At 51.7% G+C, this 14,914-nt stretch overlaps 2 protein-coding genes and 1 pseudogene across 2 annotated transcripts; 1 reads left to right on the forward strand and 2 right to left on the reverse strand.

Annotated features, from left to right (window-relative positions):
* Positions 1-795: 795 nt before the first annotated feature.
* Positions 796-1,995, forward strand: LOC136537369 (putative disease resistance RPP13-like protein 1). The gene has a single exon (XM_066529360.1). It carries the CDS (start codon positions 796-798, stop codon positions 1,993-1,995), a length of 1,200 nt encoding a protein of 399 aa, XP_066385457.1.
* A 1,867-nt stretch (positions 1,996-3,862) lies between these two features.
* LOC136540399 (anthocyanin 3'-O-beta-glucosyltransferase-like) lies at positions 3,863-5,420 on the reverse strand (annotated as a pseudogene).
* Positions 5,421-6,009: 589 nt separating this feature from the next.
* On the reverse strand, positions 6,010-9,318 carry LOC136535524 (UDP-glucose 6-dehydrogenase 4-like). The gene is made up of 2 exons (XM_066527793.1): positions 9,189-9,318; positions 6,010-7,683 (listed from the first exon to the last, which is right to left on the reverse strand). Exon 2 carries the CDS (start codon positions 7,669-7,671, stop codon positions 6,229-6,231), a length of 1,443 nt encoding a protein of 480 aa, XP_066383890.1. The 5' UTR covers positions 7,672-7,683; positions 9,189-9,318; the 3' UTR covers positions 6,010-6,228.
* Between the last annotated feature and the right edge of the window lie 5,596 nt (positions 9,319-14,914).

Below are 14,914 nucleotides of genomic sequence, written 5' to 3' on the forward strand. Positions count from 1 at the left end.
CGGCGCCGAGCGAGGCCTCCGGCGGAGACCCTTGGGGCGGAGGAACTCCGCACTCTCGATGTCTGTTGTTTTAGCGGCCTTGGTAGGAGCTTTGGAGCGGGGAGGATGTCGGCGGGTGTCGGAGCCTCGGTGCGGGGAGGACGGCGGACGGCGTGAGCCGCGACCGCGAGTGGGGGTCTGGGGGAGGCGCGCGCGAGAGTGAAGCCGTGCTCGCCGCGACCGGAGGAGCGACGCCGATGGCCCAGCCACTCCAAGCAGACGTTGCCGCCTAGCTCCAGTCGCGCGAGACGACCTGGTGGTCGTCGGTGGGAGCGACACGGAGGCCCAACCGCTCCAGTAACGCGGCCACGGGGGCGAGCGAGGCCGTGGACTACGCCATTCAGTTTCTGGACCTCTTGGCCGTCGAAGAAGGCAAGTTTTGAGTGCGCGGCCCTTTCTATGTGCGTGAGCCAAACTATGGAATAGGTGCCGCGTTTAGGTTCTCGTTGTTGGAGACAGTCTAATAGGCTAGCCGAAGGGGTGCGAGGGTGGGCTAGAGCTTGGTTGAAAATTTTAGCAGCCCCTTTTTATTCATACTCATTTATTCTCCTTTAATAAAAAATGCGTAATTCTTTTACGTGATTGAGAAAAAAAACGTGGACTAGTGTGATTAAAAGAGTTAGGTCTAAAAATAACGTTTGTCTACACATGCAGCAATATTTAATAGCAGCTTGTTACCATCCAACACGTTGCTCAGCTCGTCCCTTCCTTTCTCGCGCGGAGTGCTTGCACACAGTCTAGCTCTAGCTCCTCCAGATGGCGTGGTGTTCAAAAACTGCAATGGAGATGCTCTCCAATGCGGTGCTGAGCGACATCGTGAGTAGGTCCGTGTCCTTCTTGCTCGCCAAGAAGCGCGAGAAGCAGACGACGGCGGCTGCGCAGGAGGACCTGCTGCGGCTGCTGTGCCACCTGCTGCTGAGGAGCGGCACGATAGTGGAGGAGGCCGAGCGGCGGCACGTCACGAACCCTGCCATGCTCCGGCAGCTGGAGTCCCTGAGGGACGAGACGCTCCGGGGCTACTATGTCCTCGACACCATCAGGTGCCAAGCCACGCCCAGAGGAGCAGACGACGGGCGCAAGGACGACGACGAGGCGGCGGCGTTGATGAGCCGCCACGTATTCGCACTGCCCAGGTTCAACCCGGCGAAACGCGTTCGCGTTCCCTCCGGGAATCCAGAAGCTCCGACGACGACGATGACGAGGGCGCTTCGCTTGAGAGAGCTGCGGCAGGCGGTTCGCAGCCTGGGAGCCATGATCGGTGACATGAAGGAGTTCGTCGTGTTCCTGGTGAGCTACCCTCCCTTCCACCGACAGCCCTACAGCGCCCATCTGTTCATAGACAGGTGCATGTTTGGCCGCCACATGGAGAAAGAGAGAGTCATGGAGTTCTTGCTGCAGATGGAGGAGCATCCAGCTAGTGCAGCAACACTGGGTGTTCTCCCCATCGTTGGCCCAGCGCACATCGGCAAGAGCACTCTCGTGGAGCATGTTTGCTGCGACGAAAGGGTGCGTGACCACTTCTCTTTGATACTGTTCTATACTCGGAATGACCTTAAAGACGAGACAGTGAACAGTTTCAGAGAAAACTGCGTGATCAGGCACCGGAACGAGGAAGCCGTAGGGAAGAAGCTGCTGATCGTCATCGAGCTCTTAGAGGACGTGGACGAAGAGACATGGAACAGGCTCCTGCATTGTTCTTCCCAAGGAAGCATGCCGGAGGGAAGTAGAATGATCGTCACCATCCGGTCAGAGAAGATTGCGAGGCTTGGGACAACACCTGTACTTAGGCTAAAATGTTTGCCCATTGAAGCCTACTGGTACTTCTTCAGGACAACCCTGTTTGGAAGTGATGATCCGTGGCAGTACCCAGAGCTGACATCTCTAGCTATGGAGATGGCGAACCTGATGCAAGGATCTTTCATGTTTGCAAACGTTGGCGCCGTCGTGCTGAGATGAGAACTTCAGCGCTCGGAGTTGGCGCAGAGCTCGTTCGAGAACAAGGGAGTACATGGACAAGAATGTCTCCTTGTTTGGTGAGTACCCAGATGATATCAAGCCCATCAGCTGGGATCATCCTCGAGTTACCTGGAGCATAGTGCAAGAGAGACCTGACAAGTACTGTATGCTCTATGACATTTACGAGAGAGGGTCGCAGGAGGAGGTTCCGGAGATACCATTTTCAGATATGCTAGCTGGATGTGCTCATCCACGAGGGGAGTACGAGATCTTGTTCTGGAAATCTCGAATTCCACCATACCTTAGCTATGTTTGTAAATGTGAGATCCGGGATATGAGTGCATCATAACATGCATATGGTTTCAGTCTTCAGAGTGTGGTATGCCTTTGGACTCTTGACTCTCCCAAAATAAAAATGAAAGCAAAGGACAGATGAAAGATCACAGTGTGTTGATGTATGGTGGCTTGACTTTTGTGCTCTTGCAGTTCAGCCGATGGCATGCCACGTAATGTGTTTGAGTTTCTCTTTTTGTTTTCAAATGTCAACCGGTGGATAATGCAATTGTATATTTGTATGACCCATGTGAGCAGTTTTTTATAGGGGACATATGACTTGTGAGCGTTTGATTAGGTAGCATAGATGGCCCATCAACTTGGAATGCTGAAATTTCGCAAGATCTTTTTCTATTTTCACTACGAAGTTCCGATATAGATGCTCACGTACTTTACGTTTACCGAACGGATTTGATGATTATATCCAGAGTAAAGTCCAAGAGACTCTTTATATCATTACCAATTTATAGGAATAGAGATTTTGATGAAAAAATAACCTCCAACAACCTCTTTAATTAAATCAGCAAACATAGACTCTTTTATTCCGGATTTCTCGCTAGCCAAAGATTCAGAGCGAAGATAGCTCTTTAGAGTACGCACAAGATGTAGAAAAGCTATCAGAAGTACAAAGATATAGAAAGCGACTTTTACTCAAATGACTCCAAATGATGATTTAGGGAGCAAATTTTAGGAAGTCTTTTGGAGATGTGTTTTGCTCCCCTGAGGAACGTGAATTTTTTTTACTTAGTATTTGCCCTCTTCTCTAGACTCTAGTTCTAGTGCAATTCTCCCTCCTCCCTCCTCCATCTCCAATAAGATTAAACTTTTCGGTAGGTTAGGTTTAGGGTATTAGAGTGTTTTTTTCCAATGCAGAAGGAGTGGTACCGTTGGGGATTTAGAGCTTTAGAGGGGATGCCGGTCAAATTATGGAGACAGTTGGTGTGCAGTGTGGTAGGGGTGTTGCTGTGCATGTGCTGGTGTGGCCCTGCGGCTGGTGAATGATGATCAGTAGGGTGAGTAGACCAGAGGAGAACAACAAGATGGGGTACCGGGGTGTGGCTTGGTTGGCATGGTCATAGGTGGTGGAAGACTAGAGGTAGAAGAAAGGAAAGGACAGTCGTTGCTGGAATGGAATGACAAGGAGAAAGAGTTTTTGAGAGAATCCACTATCTCCAAGGTTAAAGGTGATTTGGACAATATTGATTGAACTCCCGGAGTTTGATGGACTTGAATTGAGGTATGGTGGCTTCCCACGCTGAGTTGTCATTGTGCATTCAAATAGTTAGGTCATGTTTGACCTGTGACCGCAACTTGCTGCAACTGACATACAGCCGTGCCAAAAGTCAAGTGAGCATTTTGCTCGTCAAATATTTAGGCGTCCAAAGGGGCCGTCGAATACTACGAACAACCGTATAAAAGTCTTACGCTGGCCATAGTGAGTGCAGCAAGTCAGACGTTAGGAGAGTTTGGGACGTAAACCAAACACACCATTAATCCATTTCAGGACCCGCTTGCATCCTGCATTTCGCGGGAGCAAACAAATTACCAACACAACAACGGAGGCCCAGCCATTTTAATTCAAATCACGGCATCCCGCCTGCAGGTCTCCCCGTCCTGGCCCTGGCGTAGGCGTTGAGGCCGCAGCACATCCTCCAGCAGCGCGCCCACGGCCTCGTACGAGGACCCTCCCGCCTCCACCGCCCACCGCGCGCGCTCGCCGACCTCGCGCGCCCTCCCCCGCAGCGCCTCGTCCGCCATCGCGCTGCGCACCCGCTCCGCCACTGTCCTCCCTGCCCACCACCACCCCGCCCAGCACCTCGCCTCCCCACACGTACCCCCTCTCCGCGCCCATGGAGACGCCCGTGCCCGCGAGCCCCACCACCAGCGCCTCGTTGTAGAACTGCTCCGCGAACACCGGCCACGCCAGCACCGGGACGCCCGCCGCCGCCGCCTCGGTCACCGCGCCCCACCCGCAGTGCGTCACGAACGCGCCCACCGCCGCGTGCCGCAGCACCGCCACCTGCGGGGCCCACCCCTTGACCACCAGCCCGCGGCACGGCGCCGCGCCGTCGATCTCCGGCATGCGGCAGCGGCGCGTTCTTGTCCCCGACTACCCACACGAAGTTCGCGCCGGAGTCGGAGAGGCCCATGCCTAGCTCGGCCACCTGCTCCCGCGGGAACCGGGTGAGGCTGCCGAAACAGACGTAGACCACCGACCGGGCTGGTTTCGTGTCCAACCACCTCAGCACGCGCGCGGCCTCGGCGGCCGTTTCGGCCTCCCCGCCGCGGCCGCGCTCCAGGGTGTCGTCGCCATCGCCGTTGACGAGGCAGACCGGCCCGACGGCGAACACCGGCTTCCCCGTGTCCTTCTCGTAGTGTTCGATGTACCTCTGCTCGAGGTCCGCGAACGAGTTGACGACCCACCCGGTCGTGGCGCGCTCGGCGTCGAACATGCGGTTCAAGAACTCACGCGAGTGCGCGCCCGGGAGCGTCGCCTCGGCGAGCCTCGACCTGGTGAGCCGCACCGCGTCGGGCAGGCCCGGCACTAGGAACGGCTCGGTGTCCGACGCCACGCCATTTTGTGGGCTGTGGAGCAGCAGAGCACGCTGCACCGAGAGCGCGAAGCACCCCGTGCCGGTGAACGCGTACCGCGGGATGCCGAGCTCCGAGGCGGCAGTGGCTGCCCACGGGAGGACGCCGTCGAACACGACGGCGTCGGCAGGCTGGCGGCGCAGGAGATCAGCGAAGAGCGGCGCGAGGAGGTCAACGGCGATCGCGAAAGGCCCGGCGAGCTCGCGGTTGGGAAGGTCGTCGGCGCTTTCGTGACCACCCGTGAGCCCGGCGGCCTCTGCGGGCAGCGTGAGCGCGATGATACGGATGCGGAGGCCCGCGGCAGCCGCGCGGGCGACGGGGCCACCAAGCCTTGCGGCGTTGGCGTGCGTGAGGACGAGCGTGGCGTCGGCGCCGCGGGACGCGAAGAGGCGGGCGAGGTCGGACATCGGCAGCGCGTGCCCCGGCGTTGGGAACGGGATGAAGTACATGCGCGGCGCCGCCGTGTCCCCCGACGACGCTACGGACGATGACTGCCGCATGGCGCTGATCGGCACGAGGAGAGCTGCGATGGCAGTGGTGGTCGATAGAGCAGAGTCCAACCGTGCACGGTGGATGGCATACTGCAAATGCGTAACGGTCATATATAGTGTGGCGATGTACGCCTTCTGAAACACAAAGATGATGTGATGTACTGATGTCCTTTGCAAGGGCAAAGAAAAGATGGTGCACGATTACAGTCTTACTGTTTGTTAACTGAAAGGACATGCATATTGCATTTCTTGCCTCTGCCAATCTCAGGGCTCAGGTACACCGTACACATACACATATGACATCCAGAGACAACAGAGAATTTTTTTTCCCCTAATCCTTGCTGTGAGTGATAACAAATTCTGGTTAGTCACGAGTCATGACATTCCTTTTGCTGGTTTGTCGAGAGACCAATATTCTGCACAAAACATACAACAATTGGATTCTTCAGTAATTCCCTGCAAATCTGAATCAACGAATAGCTTATTGAGAAGACAGTTTAGCTTACCAGTGGTATTGAGGGTTGCACAGCTGATTTGCTGTGTTTTATGATAACAGCTTCAAACACATATGCGCTAGTATACAATAGCATAGAGATCATCTGATAACTCCTGCTATTTATTATATCCATTTATCTGTAACCAGACAACAAAAGATAATCCATCCATTTGAAGTACATTACAGTCAAAACACAAGGGGCAAACGACCCTGTTCACTATGACCTATATGACCCACTATAGGGGATGAAAGGGCAGGGAATCTGGATGCAGACTGGAGTCCTTGAACAAACAGCAACATTTTGTCTAGGATTTCTACCACTTAAGCCACAGCAGGCATATCCTTGAGCCAGGGGTCAAGGGGCTTCCCTATGGAGTAAACAATGAAGCCAATCTCCCGCATCGTCTCAGCATCAATTACATTGCGGCCATCGAACAAGAACGCTGGCTTCTGCATGCTGTCATAGATCTTCTTGTAGTCGAGAGCCTTGAACTCATCCCACTCAGTCAGGATGCAGATACCATGTGCGCCCTTGGTGGCTTCATAGGCATCCCAGGTCACAGAGACCTGCTTCACTGCAGTTGGGCTCATTGGCTGCAGGTGGATTGGGTGGTCCCAGTCGAACTTGTTCATTGCAAGATCACGCTGGATCTGGTCCTCAGTCACCTGTGGGTCGTAGATGCTAATCTTGGCCTTGTCTCCAAGAAGGCCCTTGCAGACATCAATGGCCGCGGTCTCCCTCGTGTCACCAGTGTCCTTCTTGAATGCAAAGCCAAGCACTGCAATCTTCTTTCCAGATACAGTGTTGAACATGGAAGACACCACACGGTTCACGAATCTGCTCTTCTGGTAGTCGTTAATCTTGATAACCTGCTTCCAGTAGTTTGCAACCTCAGGCAATCCATTGCACTCGCAGATGTACACAAGGTTGAGGATGTCCTTCTGGAAGCAGGAGCCTCCGAAACCAACACTAGCATTCAAGAATCTGGGTCCGATCCTCGAGTCCTTGCCTACAGCATAGGCCACCTCTGAAACATTGGCACCAGTAGCCTCACATAGAGCTGAGATCGCATTCACTGAAGAGATCCTCTGAGCCAAGAAGGCATTTGCTGCAAGCTTGGACAGCTCAGCTGACCATAGGTTGGTTGTGAGAATGCGATCCTCAGGGACCCAATTGGCATAGACATCCTTCAGAGCCTTAACAGCCTTCTGGCCTTCTGGAGTCTCCCGACCACCGATGAGCACACGGTCAGGCTTGAAAAGGTCCTCAATTGCTGTGCCCTCTGCAAGGAACTCTGGGTTTGAGAGGATCTGGAAGTTGATTCCCTTACTATTGTGTGTCAAGATCTTCTCAATGGCCTCAGCAGTCTTGACAGGGACAGTGGACTTCTCAACAACAATCTTGTCAGACTTGGCCACATCTGCTATCATGCGGGCTGCACTTTCCCAGTAGGTCAGATCTGCAGCTTTGCCAGCCCCAAGACCACGGGTCTTGGTTGGTGTGTTGACAGAGACAAAGATGATATCAGCCTCAGCAACATGCTTCTCAATGTCATTGCTGAAAAATAGGTTCCTGCCACGGCACTGCTTGACCACATCATCAAGGCCTGGCTCATAAATTGGGAGCTGATCGCTGTTCCATGCTGCAGTGCGTGAAACTGAAATGTCGACGACACAAACTTCAATAGCAGGGCATTTCAGTGCAATGACAGCCATGGTTGGGCCACCGACATATCCAGCGCCAAGACAGCATATCTTCACCATCTTGCTCAGTGACTGCATGTGGAATATGACAATAACAGCAATTAGTTATGTTAGTAAGCATGGCTCACTGCAACAAGAGCATAGTTGCTATGATGTATATTATGCACAAAGACTCAAAATTAATGGCTCTCTCAGATATTTCGGCAGTTAACCGTACAAGTTTCTGGAGTTGCCGTTACCCATTAGCATTCACAAATCAGTTTATTTGCTGAAAAGCCGCTAGCGAAAAATAATAAATGAGTAATGACAAGAGCATAATAAAACCAAAATAATAATACTGTGACAAGTGGTGTACAATGAGCATCGATCTAACAGCAGCTGACATGCACACTACTGAAGCATACCAATCTGGTCGACTTTTGTCAACAGAGATCAGTCAATAAAATTGTTGCTACACGCCACCGATACTGCCAACATTGCCACTAGCAATCATCGTCAACATGCCAGCTATGATGTATATTATGCACAAAGACTCAAAAATTAACGGCTCTCTCCGATATTTCCAGAAAAAAAGGACTTTTTGAGCTGTAAAAGAAGTATTAAGTCGAATAAATTATTTCAGATAACGGCAGTTAACCGTACAAGTTTCTGGGGTTGCCGTTACCCGTTAGCATTCACGAATCAGTTTATTTGCTGAAAAGCCGGTAGCGACAAATAATAAATGAGTAATGACAAGAGCTTAAAACCAAAATAATAATACTGTGACAAGTGGTGTACAATGTGCATGATCTAACAGCAGCTGATATGCACACTACTGAAGCATACCAATCTGGTCGACTTTTGTCAACAGAGATCATCAGTCAATAAAATTGTTGCTACAAGCCACTGATACTGCCAACATTGCCACTAGCAAATCTTTGTGGGCGTGCCGGCTCATATACATACTTCAGATTACCAATTGCAAGCCAAAAACAGTAGCTGAGTAAGGAACTCTGAGAACATAACATATTTTGAAAAGAAAATGACCGTATAAGCCATCCAATGATTTCAGTGCACAGTTGTGTTTAAGTAAAGACTCGTAATCAACGCCAATGATCACTGCAGTAGTTTGACGTGGTGATGCCCAGTGGAGATCTGACATTTGGTGATAAACTAAACGTATGACCAGTCTTCCCTGCTCAATGGCATTTGACAATACATACTAACGACGACCATTTCCCCCTCGTTAAATTTTCCAGCGACCAAAACAAAGTAAAGACTAAAGAAATACTAGAACGCGGCCTGGATCCTATTACAGTACATTAAGGAATAGGAGTATAAGCGATCTCCTGAGTCTAAACGATCGAAAAACAGACGCTGATCGTTGTGGTAGAGTGCCAGAGTTGACCCCGCGCCTTAAACAGCACGTAGAAAACAAATCTGAACCAGTGCAAGAGGGTGAGTGGTTTCGATTTGAGTGCTCGGTCACAGCAAAGATAGGATTTCCGCATAGCAAGAATGGGACCGGGTGGCTACTGCCTACGTGGAATTACCGGGACAGAGAAAGGATCCGAGACCAGAGACGGAGAGAGGCATACCTCCTGAAGTCCTTGCCAATCCGATTCCGGCGGTCTCTCCGCCCTCTCGCCTTGCCGCGAGATCTGGATCTGGGTGAGGAGGGAGTTGGAGACTGGAGAGGAAGAGGAGTTTGCTGTCTGTCCTGAGGGGGAGGGAAGGAGGCCAGAACGGGTTAAATAGGAGGGGTGCGTGCGAACGCAACCAACCTACGCCTACGCCTTTTTTCCCAGCATGGCACAATCGTTGGTTGATTTAGTTCGCTTGGATGGTTTGGCCGATAGGTCATGACTGAAATTATCGTGGATTAATTTAGTATGAGAGAAAAATACTATTTGTTAACTTGAAAAAGTATAGTTTATAAGCTAAATAATTCCAAACAAATAGGGTGGAGGTGTGTGAGGATGAGGTAGGGGCCCACAGACCAGGCAGGGCCAAGCTGCCCCACCGACTGCCAACAGAACCATGCTTCCGTTGCACGCCTTGCGGTCTCTACCGGCAACTGGGCCTGTTCGGCAGGCCGACTGAAACTGTTTTAGTTGTGAAAGAAAAAATACTATAGATTCTAGCTGATAGACGGCTAATAAGTTCAAGCAAACATGCCCGACGTGCAGGCCAGACTGTTGGTAAAAAGGATGGTGCGACGGCACCGGCCGGAAAACGACCAGATGAGGTGTTATTTTCATATTAATACTAGTATACGTAGGATCAGATTCTTTATTTGCTTATTATACCTTTGTAAGGTGCGCGCATTTGGCTTGTTACGCTTGTCTAGTAGAGAAAGAAATGATCGAAAAAGAAATCTCATCAACGATGGTTTTATGCACTCATCAACATCTCACCGTTTGTAGTTTTACAGCGAGAGGGGAACTTGATTGTCTTAGATCATATTTTGATTTGCAATTACAACTCGTTTAGTGCAACTCCACAATCGACTTCAACAATGTTTCGAACGGAGCCACACCAAACGGACGAAGGAGGAGCACTTCTTGGCAAGTTAAAGGGGCTAGAACCATTTTATGTGTAGAATAGGAAGTTGTATCGGTATTGAAGTGCTACTGAACGACCTCTTAGTCCAGCGGTGGAGCTATATCTTACCGTTGTAGGTCAACCAACCGCGACATTTTTGAGAATTTCAGTAGAAAAATAATGTATATAATGCTAATAGTTTCTAATGATCCCACCTGTTTTCAGACAAGATCCTAGTGATTATTTGGCCTGGATTTGCCCCTGACTTCATCAAAATGCTAGCTGTATCGTTCGTATTTAGAAGTATTTATTGCTAATCATGATTCTGTCACCATTAATGGAAAATGATTTATTATCAAAGAACGATTCTGGATGATCTAACCCCAAACGATTAGGAGTACCGTAGTAGCATATACTCTACATAGTACATGCCTTTGTTGGCACTAGTTTTCTAAGGCTGTGTTCAATTTTTGTGTTTATACATGAGGCAAATGAAAATTAACTAAATATTTGGTACTACGTTGACACTACAGCGGCCTAGGCTGACCGACAAGTTTTGGCCAAATTTGGCTTGGAAAACCCGAAACTGGACCGAGGCGCGCCAGCTAGGCGAACTACTTGCCAAAGGTTCGGCACCACTGTTGGGTTGGCATTCAGAAGTCCATAACACCTTTGACTCAGGTGAACATCTGGTGTCGGCCTGCACTGTGCACTGCACAGCTTGCGGTTTGTCCGCGAACCCCGTGGTTTGCCATAAGCGGGCTTCGGCGGCCGGCCAGCGCGTTTCGACGGACCGGATGGCACGCGCGCGGCTCCGCCCGGGAGCCGTACGCCGTCGACGCGCCATGCGTGAGAGCGCGGGCGGACGGGCGGACGGCATCCGGCATCCGGTAGGGCGGGGCAAGCCTACCTAGAAGCCACGGCAAGTCGGACGCGGCAGAGGGCAGCTGACCGCGTACCGGTGTGAATGTGACCGTGTGGGAGCGTGCGCCGTGCCGGTTGGCGCAAGGCGGAGGCCTCCGGGCCTGCGATTAGCGGATTAGGCCGTGTGACCTGATACGTGCTCGTCCCGTCGTCCGTGTCACGTGGGTTTTCTGATGGCACAGGCTCATATACGCCTGGGCAATTGGCTTCTCGCTTGGACGGGCCGGATCTTGTTTGCAGCCTCCGCCAAAGGGTCCATAATGCACAGTATATTTCCTTTTTTTTTTCTTTGATCTGAAAAAAGTCCTTTTCATCCCCTCAGCTATTCACATAGTCCGATTTTGGTCCTCAGCTCTTTAAACCATTTTTTTTACCATACATACCTTAGATGGCGGTTCTGTGGCACCACCTTAGCTACGAGGACGATAAAATCAAACGGCACTTATAGTTTAGCCGCAAATCGGACTACAGACAGTTTTTCCCTAAATTTACCCGGATTTTTTTTTATAAAAACTTTGCAAACAGAAACATAAAATCCATTTCAACGTTAAAAAAATATTTTTTTTATCTCAAGTAAACATGAAACTAAATTTATTTTTTCACTAAAATCATGCTCTATCTTATAATACCTAGCTTAAAATTATTTGAACATTCTATGATCTCCTGATTCTGTGTGTTATTTGCTGGTAGATGCTCTTATTGTCTATTTTAACCGGTCTACGTCGATCACCCACATTGCACATAACCATGTTAGTGTCACTTTTTGTCGGGTTCATAAACCCGGGGTCCCTTGCAGACCGACTTTTCAAACAAAGGCTCGGCCAAAACTGATAACGCACAACTCATGGGCCGGCCCAAGTATCGGAGCGACAGGCCGGGGGAGTGATCCAATCTCCGACCGGAAGGTCAGCCCGAGGAGGAACAACGCCTGTTTTTCGACTCCGGTCCACCTCTCCGACCGGAGCACTCGCTTCGGTAACCAGCCCGCCTCCGGACGGCCTCTTCGACCGGAAGGCCTAGCCAAAAGCACTGCTTCCGACTCCGACCGGGGATACGCCCAGCCCCTGCTCACCGCTCTTCTCCGACTGGAACGATCAGAGCCGACTGGGATCAACCGATCGGAGACGCCCGCTCGGTAGGAACCAGGAGACGTGCGGAGAAAGCAGGGCAAGGCGCACAAGTCAAACCACGATACCAGGGACCATACCCCGTACACCTGCGGAAACAGTACTCTGCAACCGTCCTGACACAAACAGTGTTGTACCCGCCTACATTTCCCCTACAGTATTACGGGCGTCATTAAACTCCCATACGGTAAGGCTCCCCCCACGTGCCTCTGGGTATCGATAGTGTTGTGGGCACCGAGATTTATCGTACCGAGTGCACATGGTGAAACTCCTCACATGCCTCTGGGCATCAACAGTATGTGCAGGTACCGACATCTGCCATACTCAAACAAGAACGACGGAACCTCCCATGTGCATATGACATCCAACAGTGTTGTGGACGCCTACCATCATCCTGTACCCGTCGTCGTGGGCAACAAGGCTTAGAAGCATTCGTACTCTCTCCCTCTCACTTGTACGGCCATCCCATTCATCTATAAAAGGGGATGCGCTCTCTCCCAATAGACCAAGTTGATTAAAGCTCAGTCCATTTAGATTTATTAGATCAATCAAGTTCACTAGCTCACAACCACAGAACCGCCAGGTTTGGACCTCAAGCACACGCTTGAACACTTAGCTCATAGCGGAGCTCCTGTCGCTCTCGGCCCTTCCGACCGGATCTCTTGTGTACCCTATCTTTCTCCTTCTCGTTTGTAACCCCACTACAGACTTTGAGCATATGGGCTTGGAATAAAGTCACTGACCGACTCAAACTAGACGTAGGGCGCGTTGCTTGAACTAGTATAAACCCTGTCTCATTGAGTGCTAGGCTACCTCCGATCACAACGTATGACAAAACTACAAATATTTATGTGTTGGTCACTTTTTGCACCGACAGTTGGCGTCGTACGTGGGGAAGACGTTGTACGTTCAATACTTTTTGGTCATCGGATGGCCCACTTTTCTGCCACCCTCGCCATGGCGGGCCCAGGCGATACGATTCGCTTTGGCTCGCTCGAACTTCCCGCTCCCCCACTGGTTGGGATGCGAGTTCCACCCGTCTTCGAGCCATCCCAGGCCTTCCTCTTTGGAAGCCTAGACTTTGTCGCCGACCGGTTTGGCGTACTACACCTCCACAAGAAGGCTCACATCCCGGCACCCATCGGAGGGGCGCCCTCCATCGACTCTGGGACACATGACTTCAATGATGCGGCATCTACGCTTTATTCCGAGCAAACTCTCTGCTCAAACCCCATTGTGAGTAATGTACATGCTGTTATTTACTTACTATTCTCTATCTTCCGCCGATTACCTGGAGGAACCCCATTATCCCCGACACGACCGCCATACGATTGGTTCCCCTACGGCCTCGCGTCTTCTATGGATGCATACGCCCGGGGGCTCCGAAGGATGCCAGTGCCGCCCCCTCTCATATCCAAATTCGTAGGAATGGAGAGTTATGCTCGCACCTATTTCCTCAACCTCATGGATGACGATGGCGAGAGTGACGGCTCCAGCATCGGCGACATGGCGCCTAGCCACCGTTCGTCCCGAGAGGGCGCCATGGCAGGTGCTCTGGGACACCCACCGGTGGAAGCAGAGTCCTCACAGACTCACACCTCACTGAACTCTCGTGCGACACCCCCGGGCTCACACGGGAGCATGGTGAGGCACTATGACAATAGTGGTTGCATCAGCCACCGACTATGCCAACGCGCTCGGCGCACCATACTGCGCCCCATGCTCATAGACCGGTGAGTGGCCCCTAGGGTCACGCCCGTCAGGTCCAGCGCAACACCATGGACAGGGGAACCGATCCCCATAGTTCGCTCAGGCCAGTCAGAAACATCGCTGCTGCGGCAATGCTTCTGCGTAGCCTGTCCGAGCCGAACGACCCTCATGAACAGGTGATCCACTAGAACCTCTAGGCACTAGTGGAGACCGCCGCCGTGCAACAAGCGGAGAGCTCTGTATCGCGACGCCAACTCATGATGTCACTCCCCACCAGGGGAATGGGGACACAGCAGATGGGTCATTCCACCCGATCACCACGACGACCACCGAGCGTGGCACAGGAGGCCGCATTGGCACCTTGTCTTGACTTGATGACCGCTCTGTACTGACCGCCTGTCTACGCGCGGCTTGAGCCAAACCAAGACACACGCAGCAGTGACCGGAGTCCCAGCCCTGATGGCCCAAAACCGCAGACCTTTGTCCAAAACCTCCAGCGAGCGCCGCTGCCGCCGTGCTCCAACGGAGGCCGAGGCAAAGGAAAGGCCAAGCGCCAGTATTAGGATGAGGGCCCCTCCACGTAGAGGGGGAAAAGAACAGAAAGGATCATCGCTGACTGGCCAAATCCGCGTTGGACGCCATGGCTGATCACGCGGGCACATAGCCCCAACAGGACCCTCCGGTCCACTTCTACGAGCTCATAGAGAGCCCGTGCACCAACCATAACTACCCTGTCAAACACCTCTATAAGGACTGCCAGCTCCTCAAGCGCCTTCTACGGTAGGTTGGCAGGCCAAAGGAAGAAAAAGGCGAAGAAGCAACGACCGAGAAAGAGGGCACAACCAGTAGGGATCCAGACGAATGAAGGTTGAAGAGATCCGACTGGACGCCTACCGACTGAAGGACAACAACAATGACATTCTCTCCGAACGCTTGGAACAGCTATGACATTTCTCTTCCCCTAAGTTTCAGTCTTACCATTATTTACTTGGCGTATGCTCCTATAAAAGCACCCCGAT

The sequence above is a fragment of the Miscanthus floridulus genome, chromosome 2, assembly GCF_019320115.1.
Source record: "Miscanthus floridulus cultivar M001 chromosome 2, ASM1932011v1, whole genome shotgun sequence".
In the NCBI taxonomy this organism is placed as follows: domain Eukaryota; kingdom Viridiplantae; phylum Streptophyta; class Magnoliopsida; order Poales; family Poaceae; genus Miscanthus; species Miscanthus floridulus.

Excerpts from the sequence above, each read along its gene's own strand:
- LOC136537369 (XM_066529360.1), top strand. The coding sequence starts at position 796 with ATGGCGTGGTGTTCAAAAACTGCAATGGAGATGCTCTCCAATGCGGTG.
- LOC136535524 (XM_066527793.1), bottom strand. The coding sequence starts at position 7,671 with ATGGTGAAGATATGCTGTCTTGGCGCTGGATATGTCGGTGGCCCAACC.